Consider the following 16,399-nt stretch of genomic DNA (forward strand, 5'->3'; position numbering starts at 1 on the left):
TGTCATTGATGAGACAAGCCTGGCTGAATGTAAATGCACGCATCAACGCACATGCTGAGAAACGAGACACACATGCGTACACCCAGGCAAGTCTCAGCAGGAGCCGGGGCACAAAAGGAAAATGTGAACACCCGAACATCTCAGCCTGCTCTGCTGGTGTTGTGTGACAAGTTCACTGACACACGGGAACACCCAAGAAAACAAAATCTGGTGTGTGCACTTCAATTTACATTTCAAATCAAAACCAAGAAAACTGATTTACCTGTCATTTTATTTAACTTTATAGAGTCAATACCAGGGCTGTAATAATCATTTTGGTATGCATTATTTTCTTATATATTGACATATCACTTCAGCTTTAGTCTACACAATGAATTGCATTTACTGGTAGAAGAATGGCAAGACAATCATTTAAGTGCCAGATTCAGCTATCAAAAGTAAAAAGCTCTGGATCAGTAGAGAAATATGAAAAACTGAGTGTTTACTAGATTGTTCTCTCCACAGAGAATCAGGCCTCCTGCTGCATGAGATCAAATCAAATAACTGCCTACACAATCTTAAGAATATCATGTCAGCCTATCAGATGCCGTATACAACCATGCAAGTGCTTCTTTCCCACTGCGGTGCTCCAGACTGATGTTATCAAAAGTCTAAAAGACACTTTACGTTTTATTTACTTTAAGAGACAAATCAGCTAGGCTACAGGCCCAGTTTACTAAAGACAAGTGACCGAGTGAATCAGATCGTCCTCCAGCCTGTTACACTGACAAACATCCGACCAGATGTGTTCATCAACAGCAAAAACACACCACATATTCAACATGTGCATCAGTGACAGACTGTGTTTGACCTGTCTGTTACCTGTGAAAGATGGCACAGCGTGCACAGCCGCAGCTGGTGCCTTCATTGTTGCGGTTTTCAGTGGTGGATTGTGAATAAACAAGTACATTTAATCAAGCACTGTAGTTAAACGCACAATGCTCTCTCACATTAAAACAATAATAAAAGACACGTGGTTTGATTATGTCAAGAGGCACCGTGGGATCATGGGAACTGTTATCTTCACTTTTAAACAACCACCATAGCTGATGCAAATCTATCTGACATGACTCGGGTAGAAATCATGCTCATGGATGAGGTAATACTTAAGTACAACTTCTTCGCTCTCAGACATATCCGATGTATTCCCCATTTTCCCCAAATTTACGGCAGCTAGCTAGGAAATGCACCATTACCTTGAATAAATTACAAATTTCTCTGCGTTTGAATATTACATTCCATTTTATGCAATTTGTACTTCTACACCACTACATCTCAGAGAGGAATATATTGCACTTTTTATTCCAATACATTTGTCTGACATCGGCAGCTTTACTTACTTTTCAAATTACACATTTTCACACCTTACCATACACCCTGTCCACTGAAAACCATTCATTTCCAAATGTGGTGATTTTGAATTTGGATTTCTCTGATCAACTGTGTATATAAAGTGGTTACAATTAGTCCAACCTTAAACATCAACAGCAGTAAAATGAAATGCAGCAGCAATATTCATCCAAAAAACATTGATTTTAATAGTGAAACACTGACATGGGCATATTTTTGCACAATGAGCACTGTAAATTTGCTGATAATATTTGAATACTTCTACTTAAGTAAGGGACTTTTTTACACAGTATGATATCTAAATACTTCTTGCACCTCTGGCTGGTTGTAAACCAACAGAAAGTAGCAGCTTTTATTTCACTTTTGAAAGCATTTGATGACTGCTCATTGACCTACAAATAACGGGAGGTCAAATATCGGTGCACATATAATAAATCACAAAAGGAAACGTGCATGATTTCCAGCTCTGACCACAGAGCACCCGTGTATTATTTGTCGTGTGGTTGTGTGACACCCTGTGACCCCACTGAGCTGCAGTATGACAGCTAAAATTGGGCAATCCCCTGAGCAAGTGCACTGACAGCACTTAGTATATCCTCTGCTCACTCAGCCAGACACTCATATCATGTGCTAAAACTCTCACCATCTGTAAAACTGCTGCTGCACACCCCTTAATATCACATTAACCCCTATAAGTCCAGCTGAACTGCAGACAAAATGCAAATATAGGCACATTTATATATTCTGTTTGTGAATTATTGATGTAGCTGTATAGACTTTTAGCTCTGTGTATGTACAGAAAATGTAAATTATTCCAAAATGGCACGCACAATGACAGCAGGCTATTTCTACATGGTTTCTTTCCTTGGGGGAGAGTGGGGCATCTTGTTACATGGGTAAGTTGTCACACTGGGGGAGAGTGGGGCATCTTGTTATGTGGGAAAGCTGTCACACTTTTTAACTCCGACATCAGAGGGCGTTGGCTGAAGTCGTTTAACAGCTGCACATGCAACTCACTATTCTAAAGTAATTTTGCTCTGAACATACAGCTTATGCTACTATAATCTCAGTGAGAACAATTTTCATATTTTTCAACCATAAACGCAAAAAAACTAAACTGGATTACTTCTGTAATAAACCTTTGATAAGAAGGTACATTCAATAAATATTAATAGAAGAGATAAAAGGTGTATTTTGATACCTGAATCAAAGTCCTCTACTAAAGCTATAGAGCTTGTGGCATAGCAAGCAATAGTACACATCACATGTGACAATTTGCCCCAGTATGTAATGTCCAGCTGCACACACTGACTTTCTTAGCAGCTAACTGTTGGCAGTTGATTTGCAATACATAAACAATAGTATGTTACTGCTTCCCACAGTATTAGCAGTAGTAATTAAATTGGCCACAAAATTGCAGAAAAATAGTGGGGGTGCTTAATAACCCTTTAATAATAAATATATATATTATGATAACATATGTTCGTAGGAATATGGATATATTGAAAGGAGGAAAAAACAATGAAAGAAAGAAAAAGGAAGCCTGTTATAATGGCTTGAAACTGTGAACGAAAGACCAACGAATGCAGCACACCACCCGACATAATGGCAAGAGCAGTGAGGCAGGTAAAACTGGAAATTATGCAAAACACCTGTCTAAATAAATCCTATTTTTCCAAGCAAACATGAACGTGGAGAGCCTCTCTTTATACTTGCTGAAAAATATAATGTGATCTTTTATCCCACGTAGTGTGACAACTCACCCAGTGGGACGACTTGTCACAAAAAGCACATTCTGTACTGAATCATTTATAACTGAGGAATTAAAAAAAAAAATCTAAAGATTATACATTTGTGCACACTAATTTATTATTCAATTTGATATGTAAAATGAGTGACTGTGATGTACTGAGATTGAGATATTTAAAGTGAAAGCTTAAGGTGGGATAAGATGCCCCACTCTCCCCTACTATGAGATTTGTCCATTTTAAGGTAAATAGTCATTGGTGTTCCGTTGTCAAAATCGGTGTACTTAAGCTTAATAAAAACAAATGCAGCTCAAAGCATTTTCAGCACAGCAGTGAAGCACATATCCGCTGCTTTAACACTTGTCCCGAGGCTGCAGCAGAGAGTCTGCACACAAGTTTCCTCCGCTGCCACTCTCTCTGCTGTGTTAAGTGTTTGTTGGGCAGCCTAAACCCATATCCTACTACTGCTTAGTCTAGCTCTCAGCTGCTATTATTAGATTAGGATATCCTATAATCTTAGATAAGACAGAGTAGTTACTGCATGGGCACCTTTCAACCCCACAGGTTGCCCAATCCGATCCCCCCCCCCCCCCCCCCCCAACAACCAGCCCCGGAGCTCCCTGCGTGGAAAAAAAAAACGAGAAGCCTCTAGTGGGACCGAGCTGCGCGCAAACAAGCCGAGAAGTCTCGACCGCGGCTCGGGTCCTGCTCGGCGCTCACCTTCAGGAGTTTATCTGTCAGGATCCACGTCAGACGCCGCTGAGACTGCCGCTGTTCGTCCTGCTCCTCGATCCGGCTCGACCCTCTCTGAGCCTGCTCCACCTGTAACGTTCATCTCATTCCTGCAGGCAGGGAGCGATTATCTGGCAGCGGCTCTCAGCGGTAGGCAGCGCCTGGTCATGTGACTTTTGATTGTAGCCTACCTTTCTTCAAAAAAAAAAAAACACTTGGCAACCAATCAGCTCCGTGACCACAAAACAATATTAATGTTACCTCGGGTTGAACCACCTTTCCTCTTCTTTGTTTGGTTTTGAAGTGTGGTGGAAATGCAAAATTACATTTAGTATAAAATTATATAAAACTGACGATCAATATCAACCTGCTAATACTCAGATTATTACAAACTAAAGCAAAAAAGTTAATCGTTAAAATCCACAGAAGAACTGCTAAATGTGCGCAATCTTTCAAAATAAAAGACCCTGAATGTATAAGCTTCTGTTCATACTGAAGTTCATTTTCTATAATTTATCCTTTAACTTTATTTATTGTATTATTTATGTCATATTATTTATAATTTATTTAACTGAATTCATACATCTACTTTTGGCAATTTAATTACATGGGTGTCCTTCATGTCTCTTTTGTTTTATATGCATATTTTCTCCTACTCAACAAATGCCCAGGTTTTTATAAAATGGTCGACGTATCTTGTTTGTAATTGTGTTGTTCAATAAAGCATTTAAAAGGTATCCTGATTTTTATTTATATTACAAACTCTAAAAATAAGCACAGAGTTGATTAAAAAGCCATTAACATTTCAGTCCCATCATTATACTGGAAATAGCAATTTTCCACTTTTTGCGTATACAAAGGCTTCTGTTGCCAACACATTCAAATATTATCAGGTGTTGAAATACAAATGAGAAAAGAAAAAAAAATAACTATTGATAGACACATTGAAATGAGCGCGTCTCCTCTCTGCCATCTACTGGCTGAAAGGAGCTATTTTACAGTAGATACTGAAAGGAAAAACACAATAAGATACACTTTTTAAGTTTAAGGTAAAAGCCAAAAAGCATATAAAACTAAAATGAAAAACATGAGAATTAAAATTAATTAAACATTCACAGCAGTTGATATCACTCCGCCAGATGTATGAGGTGGACAGTGATTGGTTGGTGGTCAGTTCGTCCATAAGGTTTGTTTGAATTACGCCTCACGTCTCTGTGCGTTGGTTACAGTGGGAAAACAACAAGTACCCGTACAGCCACGGGCTGTGGATACACTACAGTATATATATGAGGAGGGGGTCTATCTGTGTCTCTGTTTGCCCAGCTCGTATGTCCTGCCGGGACTCGGGTTCCGCTGGTTTTGAGATGAAGGGACCTTCAGCTTGTCCACCGACGTCCCAGGCCGAGGTGAGGGCTGTTTGGGATGAGTGTTTGCATATATGGGGTCATCACCTGCAACAAAAAGTAAAACTAGATTGAATTTCAGTTGTTAGGCTGAAAACCCTCAATTAAGTTAATTTTATTAACAAACTGCAGAACAGACTCAAAAATGTCTTTTGTTTGTCTATTTTACACATTCAGATTTTTCTTGGACAAATCTCCCAATGATAAAAGATTATATAGATATAGCTGTAACATTTTCAGTGGTGGAAAGAGTTAAAAAAAAAAAAATCTGTACAAGTACAGCTACATTACTAAAATATTACTCAATTTCAAGAAAGCTGGTGTTAAAATGTTTATCTAAAAGTATTCTTCTCAAAAAGTAGTTATTTTTTAACTGTTGCTGTTGAATGCAATTATATCAATAGGCATTCAAGGCAGTGGGGTTCCTTTTTCTCCAAATCTTCAGGCTAAAGTTTTTTTTTTGTTTGTTTGTTTTGTTTTTTTCTTTGTATGTCCTGATTTTCATTGGCTTGCTTGGGATCAAATAATCTTATAGGCTACAAAAATGCAGATGAAAGGTTTTGATTATCACGGTTGATATGGTTGCAGATATTGTGATTGTTTGAGTTAGAATAAAATAGACCTTTTCTATGTGGATTGTGTACCAATATGACAATGCAAACACACTAAAAAGGCTTTATTATAAAGTATTATATACTTAATGTACTTTTAACATATATTTTTTTTACATAGCGTACATATGCCAACCAATTGTAAAACGGTACACTGAGAAAAGAATAATTATTTTTAAAAAGCTCAATAGACATCAGCACTGTTCAGTCTCTGAATATTTTAGTACTGCCTGTCAATTAGGGGCAGGTTGTAAAACAAGAAGCAGCGTCTCAGCTTCTTTACACCGGGCAGGGAGCTCCTCTTCTCCTCATAAATGCGCTAAATATGCCAAATCTAAATCACTCCAAGCATTATTCACTGTATTTTATGTTCTGTAAATAAAGTTTTCATATTGGTGCATATCAGTAAACATATACATTGATACTAATGTATCCTCTATATTGATTTTAAAGTAAATAAATAGATCACCTACTGCTAATGCAAACTTAAGTACAAATAAAAGTGCAGACTTTAAAATATAGGCCTACTCTTAAAAGTACAAGTACCCTCCAAAATTTAATTACAGTGATTTGAGTATTTGTAATTAGCAACTTCCACCCCTGCAGATTTTGCAATACAGTGTTGTTCAATGGAAAGAAAGCTATTTATTTCCCACTGAGCCCTAGTGATAAAATACCTTGTTATTATAAAGAAGGGTGGCCTTTTGACTCGCATTAAATACCTTGTAATGTCTGGTTATTAATTTGATTTTTTTTTTTTTATCATTTGGCACTGCTGTGGCACCTTGGAGTGAATTATCTACTGTTGTTACACCTGAAATACTAAAATAATGAAGAATTCAATTTGGCACAAATTGCCCATATCAACTTATTTATAAAAAACACACAACAGAAAATGCATGGTTACATCAGGTTTGGCCTATCCATCATAGACAAACTAACTAACTAATTATTATTACTTATATTATTGCCGCTATTGTTGCATTGTACTGCTGCATGTTGTCTCTCCTCCTGCCCTCTCTCTGTCTATCTCAGTCTAGCCGGTCGAGGCAGATGGTCATTCATCCTTCTACTTGAGGCTTCTGCCTGTAAAAAGGAAGCTTTTCCTTGCCAGTGTCATCAAGTGCCTGCTCATGGTGGGAATCACTGGGTCTCTGTAAATAAATATAGTAAATACAGAGTATGGTCTAGACCTGCTCTGTGAGAAAAGTGCCTGTAACTTCTGTTATGACTTGGTAATTACAAATAAAACTGACTTGACTTGGAAGATAAACAGAATTTCTTAAATGACTCACATATAGTATTTATGAATTTAATAAATGCTGTCAGTTATGGATGAAGCTACCTTTTTAATTAAAAGTCAGTCAGGAAATGTACACACGCATTTCCTGAGCGTCCTGATAATAAAAAGAATTTGTCAAATAAACAACGAAAATGAAAACAAATTAAAACATCAGATAATTTATCAGATATCACTGTGGTTAATGCTGATTTTGAATGATGACTAATCTTTTAACTTATTAGAATTTAAAAAAGACCTTCCTGACCTTACAGGAAACCCAGCACCCTCTTTTCTTCATCATTGCTCCGGCACATTTTCTGTGTTCACAAATATGACAAACATCAGTTTATGCTCTGCAGCACAACTTAATCTGTCCTACAAAAAGCTGTCACTTACTCAACATGTTTGTCACACGCTTCAAAGCTAAATTAATTAATCAACAACTGCATCAGTGCCCTCAAAATGTAATTTCTCTTTATAACTAAGACTGTCACATTTTCAAAGGAAGTGGGTCGATGTGCAAGTCCACTGACATTTCTATAAATAAGTTCTCGCTGAGACAATGAGACAATACGTACAACAACCCAGATAGTTTTGTTAAATATCCTACATAGCCAGCTGAAAATCCATCAAACAAATATCTGTTTCAACAAAAAGTCGACATAATGCAGGCATCTCACTGTCTGTGCGCGTCTTCCAGTAACAGTAATGTTAAATACACAAAATAAATGACAGAAAAAAATCAGATCATTGTGCTTACGATACACAAAAAACTCTGATGTAGGTGCCATGTACTCTCTGTCCTACTTTTACTGTTACCAAACCGCCGCACACAGGCCTTCTTGCTGCCACCACATCTTTCCCTCTGCATGACAGGCGTGCTGCCCGCCGTGATGTCTGATGGAATTATTGCACATAAAACTAGACAACCTGTTACAAGGAACCTAAATTTTAAAATTGTTGCTGTCTGTCAAACAATTACTGGACTCATCGCTGTCAATTTCTGGAGGGGTCGGAGGACATGTGAATTTGTCTTCCCCCAGTTAAAACATGAAAGTAGCATAGGACTTTTATTTTGATTAACTGCTTACCTTAGAGCCTTACTGCATTATATTCTATTATATTTTGGATTGTCACCTGAATTTTCAATTTTTTTTAGAATTGATGCAGAGAAGGCACAAATTAGTGCATATATATGTGTGTGTGTGTATGTAAGTATAAATTGGTGCATATGTATTTTATTTTTATTTACAGTTTTTTACGCTTGCTTGCATGCAAACTAATAAAATAAAATAAAATAAAATAAAATAAAAACGCTCAGCAAAATCTGAAAACTCAAAGAGCAAAACCTCAGCCCAGATCTGCATGATTATAAGCACTTTCTCAGCCCCACACTTTTTGCAAAACACTAAACACGGTGTTTGTCAAATCATTAAACACACTTCTCTACATTAGACACAGAAATCTAACATGATGTCACTTCTTTGCTCTTTCAAAGCACTGCCTTTAAAAATACCACACAATTCAAACAAAGGATCAAACAAAGCCGACAGTCAGGTGCTTGACTGTAAACTCACCAGTCAGGCATGAGAACTTTAAAAAAAAAAAAGGCAACAGGTAAGCGTATCTGTCTTCAACACATGTGGAGGATGTGAATTGAGCAACACTGGTTAACTATGTTGTAAACTTTGCGTTGACACTGACAGAGACCGGACACAGAGTTCAGCCCAACCTCAGCAGATCTGCTGTTTGAAGCACGGGTGAGAAAACAGCTCTTCTCTAAATCTTTCTTTTTTGTCTCCACACATGTTGTTGCTGTGTTTGTGTGCTGTTTAGAATATGTTCAGCGCAAAATGCAAACTTTAAAAATACATAGTTGTCTTGACTTTTTAGATTGTGGAGTGAAATAATTATTTTCATCAGCGTGCAGGACTGTTTTAAATAATGTAAAATAAAATATTGTAAATGTAATGTAAAATATTTAAATATGTTTTAAATAAAAGTCTGCAGAGTCTATCCTTCTAAATTTTCTTTCACTAAAATTAATATTTTGAGTCCTTTTTTTAGCAGTTCCACCCCCGATTACTGTTTGTAAAAAAACTGAATATTAAAAAAAATTGTGAGGTCGGAGTCGGGTGGGGGACAAACAAAACAAACAAAAGACTGAGAGCCACTGGCCTAACAAAATCTCTACAAAAACCCAGACTATTCAATAAAAAAAAGTAGAAATATTAAACATGTTTTAGATTGAGTACAGCAGTGTCTAGCTGGTTGAAACAGAATCAGATCATATGAAGCGTGTGTGTGCCATATGGTGACAAAGTTGGGTTTTTATGAATTAATGTACAGTTTTGAATAAGGAGTTTCATTTTGCAAAAGATCTGAGGTTTCATCGTTTTCGAAATCGTGCGTAGGCAATTTGAAAAGACTTGTTTTGAGCCACTGTACTGTTTAAAGTCTTAACACTGTTTTTTGTAAGTAGCAAAAAGGGGAAGGGATTAATCTTATTATACAACCCTGTGTTGTATAACAGTTAGTAAATCTACCTTGTAGATTTACTAACTAAATCACAAAACCTACTACAAGGAAGTAAATCTACACAATCATTGAAATGAAACCTACACTGCTGACTGGACTGGAATAGTTTCAGCTGTGAAATTGTAGTGAAATATGTGAGAATTTCCCACAAACTTTTGATAGAACTCAAAAAAAATTGTGGTTGTAAGGGCTTCAAAAAAAGAAGAAACATCTCTCTGTAATAAAGCTTCTGTTTAGTAAAAATATATATCTAAATATATTTGGTATGTGAAACATTGACTGCAACCGCAAGGTAATTCTCAAGTAAAATTGTCTTTATGACTGGTAGAGAAGTGACGGTGGTGGATGGTGCTGTGTGGGTGGATTTTTACTTCGCTTTATTTATGGTATTTCTATGGACACGTGATATTTTTTCTCAGAATTGGTCAGTCAACTTTTAACCAACCGGATCTGTGGTCTGTTCTAGAATTTTTTTTTTCTTTTTCTTTCTTTCTCTTCTATTAAAGCCCATGACACTACAGGTCTATACATTGTGCTGTTTAACCACACAAACCACCACTTGCTTATTCAAACTACCTGCTTGCTTCCTCTCTTTCTTTTTTTCTGCCACACAGACATAGAGATGCATGAAAAAAAACTGTCTGTCCCTTATCTCTTCTGTTAATTGCAAATCTTTAACAGAGCATGTTTGAACTGACTGGGTCTTGTGAAGTTTTCTGGAGTTTGTTTCTTGCCCTCTTTTTCTCAGATAAGCTTTCATCCCAGGCCTGCGGCTTCTCTTGTCTACAGTAGGTAGATGCAGAACTTATCTACAATCTCTAGATGATGTTTTTGTTGTTGTGTCATTAGTGTCTAGATGATTATCTCAACCCTCAAAGTGCAAAGAAAGACTGGCACTGTACCTCTGCTACTGTGGCATCTTCTTTTCAGCAAGATGTACATGAGCATCAGGACGATCAGGGCGACACCAGACACCGCCAACGGGATCCACAGCCACCAGTTGATGGGCTGGTTGTCAACTGTGGGAGACACCGTTGCTGTAAGAGAAAAACTTTATTTTGAGATGTGAACACATACCAATTCATCAGAGTGTCTATAAGTTGGCCAATGTGTGCGCACAATAATCCATTTGCTAAACAAGTCACAGTCACTTAATTCCAAGTCCATAAAGTTTGACTTACTGTGCAAAACGTCTCCTCAGGCAACACATTGGCCAGTGCACAAGAATAAAGCTAACATAATAAAGTGTGATGTGTGATCATATCCTTTTCAACACAATGCCCATCTGTATAGAAGTTCACACCTCACGAAATAACAGTTGAACAATTAAAAATAAACACCTCTGAGATGTCAGCAGGAGATTGACTCTCAATACCACCAGAATAACAGCTCACATGGTGCTGCCTCCTTAAAATACACACTGTGTTACTCATCATAAGAACTAGATACTGGTATGTACGCACGCACGCACACACACACACACACACACACACACACACACACACACACACACACACAAAATGGCACACAGAATTAGGTAACTTCTGGGGAAATTACATATACTACATTAATTTCTTGGAAACTTACCCTAACCTTACCCATAACCACTACTTGCCTAACCTTAATCCTTACCCACTGACTCAAAATTCAGCCTTTTCCCAATTGGGTATGCAGCGTTTTGTCCCCGATTGAATAAGCCATCATGACTTAACTGGTTTTTAGTCTGAAATGTGCTGAAAAGAAGGCGAAAGGGCCATCCACACAAATAACTATAACTATTTTTAACTATAAATTAAAAATTATTACAGCTCAAGTGGATGGTGGCATTACGGTGACCAGTAGTCCTGAAAATTTTAGGACAGTCCCAAATTACAAACAGCTTGTACCAAATCCAAAAGTTAAGCATGTTTTAATTATAGCTAATATGATAAATATATGAATTTGTGAAAATATTCTGTTCAGATCACTTATGTACGCTTTAAAGCCTCTTTTTAGTTATAAAAAAAATCCTGTTCATTTTTGTAAAATATGTAAGAGAATTATGGATGTGTTTTGATTTGTCTATTGCACTTCTTAGGCTATCAAAAATAGCGGATTGATTGATTGATTGATGTCATTCGGCCACTTTAAACCACATGATAGAGAATGCAACTACAGCTGTGGGCAGAAGTTGTGATAGAAAATATCTTCATAAAATGTGTTTGTCAATTTCTACATTTTGATGATAATCTTAGCAGCTATTCACAATAGATGTTATGATATTTTAATCCTTCTGGCACAACATGCCCAACCTCACATTTTGGTCCCCACAAAGCTGGTTGGTCCCCACTAGTAGAGTGGACTCCCACAATAAAGCTAAACTAGGACACACAGACAACATGTACACACAAACGTTTGGACACACACATGCACACACACCTTGTTTAGTCGTAACTATGAGTAGCGGGTGCGTTGTATGTTCCATGCTCTTCGCTGTCATGAAGGAAAAAAAACGATACTTTAAGAAGCATTCATTTATGTACAAGAGTATGAGCATTATGAGTCCCTCTTTACATCACATCATAATAGGCCTTGTGGCAACACTTTACTTTAAGTACACATATTTAGTATTCATGAACAGCTCATAAACATAAGTGCTTATTTATGTATTTGTTAATAACTAAAATTCTGGGGGCTGGTGTATACATAGATAATGACGATATAGAAAAACACCCTGGTTAACATAAGATATGTCTTCATAGTAGAATAGTATAATTGTTGGTAATTGCTGTATATTAATGCAGTAGTTTTCAAACTGGGGTCCAGAAACTAACGGGTTGGAGGAAGAAGGAAAGAAAAAGATTTGCCGTTTTGGTTGATTATAATTTGTTGTAATCCCAGTTTGGTCAGTCATTGTCATTGACTATGAAAACTTTTTAATCTTCAAACCCAAAAATTATTTACTCATGATAGGTTCTATTGAGACAAAATCCTCTCAGCCCTCTGTGGTGTTCTAATGTGCATTTCATGTTCTTGACATGAAAACGTTTGGGAACCCTTGCATTAATAAACATTTAAAAATAACTACATTATGGTTTGTTATAAACTATTTAGGCTTATTAAATGTTTATATGCTGCTTATAAATGCCAAATAAGGGGATTTAAAGTGAAGTGATACCAGCGTTATGAGTTACAAATGATACTTACTGATAATTACTTGTGTTCCATTGCTTGAAATAGTCTTGTACATGGGAATCTCCACTACAACTTTACAAAAGTACCATCCATTGTTCTCGTCTGTTGCATTTGATAAAGTGCATTTCGACAAAGTGTCATCTGGCTGGGTTTTGTTGGTTGAGAGCCATGTGGATTTGTTGAAGTCTACATGACATAATTGGTGTGCCCCATTGATTGAAGATCCAGAGTGGTTGACATACCAGGATACCCGAAATCTCTCCAATGTCTCCATAATTAAATTACATTTGAAAGCCAGATTGGAACCAAAAGGAACTTCCACTCTTCTTTGTTTGTTATCCAGAATCACAGGGTCTTGACCCGATGTCACCATGGCTGCTATAGCTACAATAGATAGATAGATAGATAGATAGATAGATAGATAGATAGATAGATAGATAGATAGATAGATAGATAGATAGATAGATAGCAATATTAAAAGCATTATAATAATAAAGGAAAATTCAGTGTTATATATGCTTTAATCACTTAACTTATTTGCCAGTGAGAAAAAATTGCTAATGAGTAGACTAATTGTGTTTCATTCTACAGGTGAAATTTCCAGTGTGTTCATTCATTATTCTATTATTCAACCTCATATTATATCTTTATGGTTTAGTTTTTGTTGCGTATTGACTAGTGTGATCTGTTGAAAATCAAGTCAGGACTCTTACCTGTGAGAAACACCAGAGTCGCCCGTTTCAGCCGCATTTTCATCGTGTATCACGCAAGAGGTGGTCTTCTTCTCAGACTCATCCTGTCTCTGCTGCTTCCCTGTCTGCATGTATGACAGAGCTAGACGCAAAAACCTGAGTGTGTGTGGGTGGGAGGAGGAGTTGTTTTTTTTTGCTGTTGTTGTTGCGCTTTACTGTGAGAATAAGTTGCTTTTACAGAGATGTGGAGGCTGCATAAACAACACGTGAAAATGGAAAATGGTGTAGGCTTTCACAAAGAGAGATCCCTGACCAAACATCAAAGTACTATTGTTTCATTTGCTTTTAATGTAAAGACATAAAAGTCACACGCTGCTGCTGAAAATACTAAAAATGTACATCCTGCTGAAGACACGCTTCTGCAGACTGATAGCAGACAGCGAAGCCCTCAGAGAGATAAATATGCATGTGTCGACTTGCTGAATACCCTGCATGCTGTCACATAAAACCAGGGCACAAGACAGTGATACAAGGGGTTTATGAAACTCTTGTGGGTTTTGGTGCAAGGGTGCTAAAACACAGTTCACCTCGTCCCCACAGTGTCTTACTAGAAAAGTACTGCTTGACTTCCTGTGAGAAGACATAACTAAGTATGACTACTTCAATCTTCAACCACAACCTACAATACAATTGCAGGACTGCGAGCAGAGATAAGAGATCATGAGAGATTTAAAAAAAACAACAAAAAAAAAAACACAATAACCTCTGAATCTGTCACATTTTGGAATCTCTGTAGTACCGATTTAGTCTGATATCAAGCATAAACTTGTCCTTATTCTACTTTAATTCAAAGGATATAACTAGACAACAAACGTGTTGGTATCACCTGTTCATGTGAGTGAACAGTGATGAAAAAAAGTCCTCAAGTAGAGTCATCTAAAGTGCACAGGGGGTGTATAACTTCAGAAACCTCAATCTTAAGAACTTCATCTTCACAAAGAGACTGAAAGTAGGTCCTGCCTGTAATGTAATGTTGAGAAATGATGTCAAATCATTTGTTTAATAGGACAGTAGTTTGCATACTGGGGGTGAAATACTGTATATGTCGTCTACCTTTAAACTGAACTGAAATAAATGCTTTATATTACACTAATGGTACAATAAAAGGCAGGCCTGCAGAGATCTCGTGATGAATCTGCTCGTGTTCTGAAATTTTATGTGTCACTTGTTGTTACTTACCGACCCATTTTATGCTTGGGAACAAAGACAGATGTGTTTCCAAGGCTATGTTTTCCAAACATACTTTTTAAAAGATATTTTTATTCAAGTAAAATACTCTTTTTTTCAAAAACAAATACATGAGAAAGACAGACAAATTAACAAAGTGACCCCTCCACCATCCAGAGACCACCAGGGGTGGAAAGATTACTTAAAATCTGTGCTTTCTGTACTGTTACATTACTGAAATATTACTCAACTACAAGTAAACTACTAACTGTTAAAAATACTTTATACTATTCTTCTCAAAAACTACTCGGAGTACTACCATTTGTGATTGGGTAGCATTATCGGCAACAAAAATTCTGATGAAAGGTTTGGATAGTCATTCCAGTTGTACTCAACACGTAATTAAGATTTCAAAGTAACTATAGATCACGTAGTGTAAGCCAGAAACTCCTTTCAAAACTTACAGTGTTCCACCTTTTTAATATATTATACGTTTATAAAACTTTTTAGTCCCATTCATACTTACAAGACACTTTCCCATATTTCCAACTCTTCACATACCTTCAACAGCTATTAAGTAAACCTCCAAATATTCAGCAGCTTTCATACGTTTTCTGTATTATTTCACTAATAATACAGAGCATTTAGTTCATGCACCAATCCAGTCTAGTGTCAGCTATTCAACATTCACTCCTGCAGTTTCCTCAGAAATGTCCTTTTCTTGCTCAAATTGTAGGCCAATTATAATGTAATGCATACTTAAGTATGAGTCAAATTACAGATTAGAAAAATATTCATAAGAGTGCAACTGGCCAAAAATAACTTAATTACACTAATTTGAGTTGTTGTAACTTCTTACTTCCACCCCTGCCATCCACAGCCCCGGTATGGTAAAAATTTCTACCTAGTAATTGTTGCAGTACATTTTTAAGAGCTTTTTCTTTAACAATCCTTCTAACTTAATTTTTTTTAAATTCCATATAGGTCATGTAATTAAAGGCATACTGAGAATTATTTCTTTTTTGTTTTCTAAAGTAATTGGGTGACACGTCTTTAAATTTAAAGCTTCACCTGATTGGAACAGATGATACCTCCTTTCATTTCTTCAAGGTATCTCTTAACTTAACCTCAAACACCCTGCTCTCGTTTCAGATCATACTTAAGTTATGGAAAGCATTCAGTAATGTCATGTATTTGTCTTTTTATTTATACATTTTAGTCTGTTTTACCAGTTGGCATGACTTTTGTTTATTTATTTTCTTTACATTACAATATTGCTTATTTTTGCTTTTACTTATTCAAATACATATCCTCTTTTTAATATTTTATTATTTTATTTTATTATTTTATCTTGTGCTCTTCAACATTCATCTATTTCTATCTGTTTGTTTGAGTTTTTTTTAAATAAATAATAAATAAAATAATAATATATATGTATATATGTATTTATTTACGTTTAATTACCTTAATTTAGTTTTTATCCTGTCTCCAGCCTTTCCTGCTGTCACTTTAGTACTGTATTGCTTTAGTGCTCACAAGTCATTGCTTTGTGTATGTGTGTGGGTATTGGATGGGGGTGTTGTTTTATTGTATGAAGCACTTT

At 36.5% G+C, this 16,399-nt stretch overlaps 1 protein-coding gene across 2 annotated transcripts; it reads right to left on the reverse strand.

The window, feature by feature from the left end:
* Positions 1 to 5,134: 5,134 nt before the first annotated feature.
* On the reverse strand, positions 5,135 to 13,725 carry LOC146323751 (uncharacterized). 2 transcript variants are annotated; one of them, XM_084722182.1, is made up of 5 exons: positions 13,591 to 13,725; positions 12,890 to 13,261; positions 12,122 to 12,175; positions 10,606 to 10,740; positions 5,135 to 5,320 (listed from the first exon to the last, which is right to left on the reverse strand). In XM_084722182.1, exons 1-5 carry the CDS (start codon positions 13,631 to 13,633, stop codon positions 5,169 to 5,171), a joined length of 756 nt encoding a protein of 251 aa, XP_084578308.1. In that variant the 5' UTR covers positions 13,634 to 13,725; the 3' UTR covers positions 5,135 to 5,168. The 2 variants fall into 2 exon arrangements, with proteins under 2 accessions (XP_084578308.1, XP_084578309.1); XM_084722183.1 differs by lacking the exon at positions 12,122 to 12,175.
* Between the last annotated feature and the right edge of the window lie 2,674 nt (positions 13,726 to 16,399).

Source organism: Lutjanus erythropterus, chromosome 7, assembly GCF_056507025.1.
Source record: "Lutjanus erythropterus isolate fLutEry1 chromosome 7, fLutEry1.hap2, whole genome shotgun sequence".
NCBI classification, from domain to species: Eukaryota; Metazoa; Chordata; class Actinopteri; order Lutjaniformes; family Lutjanidae; genus Lutjanus; species Lutjanus erythropterus.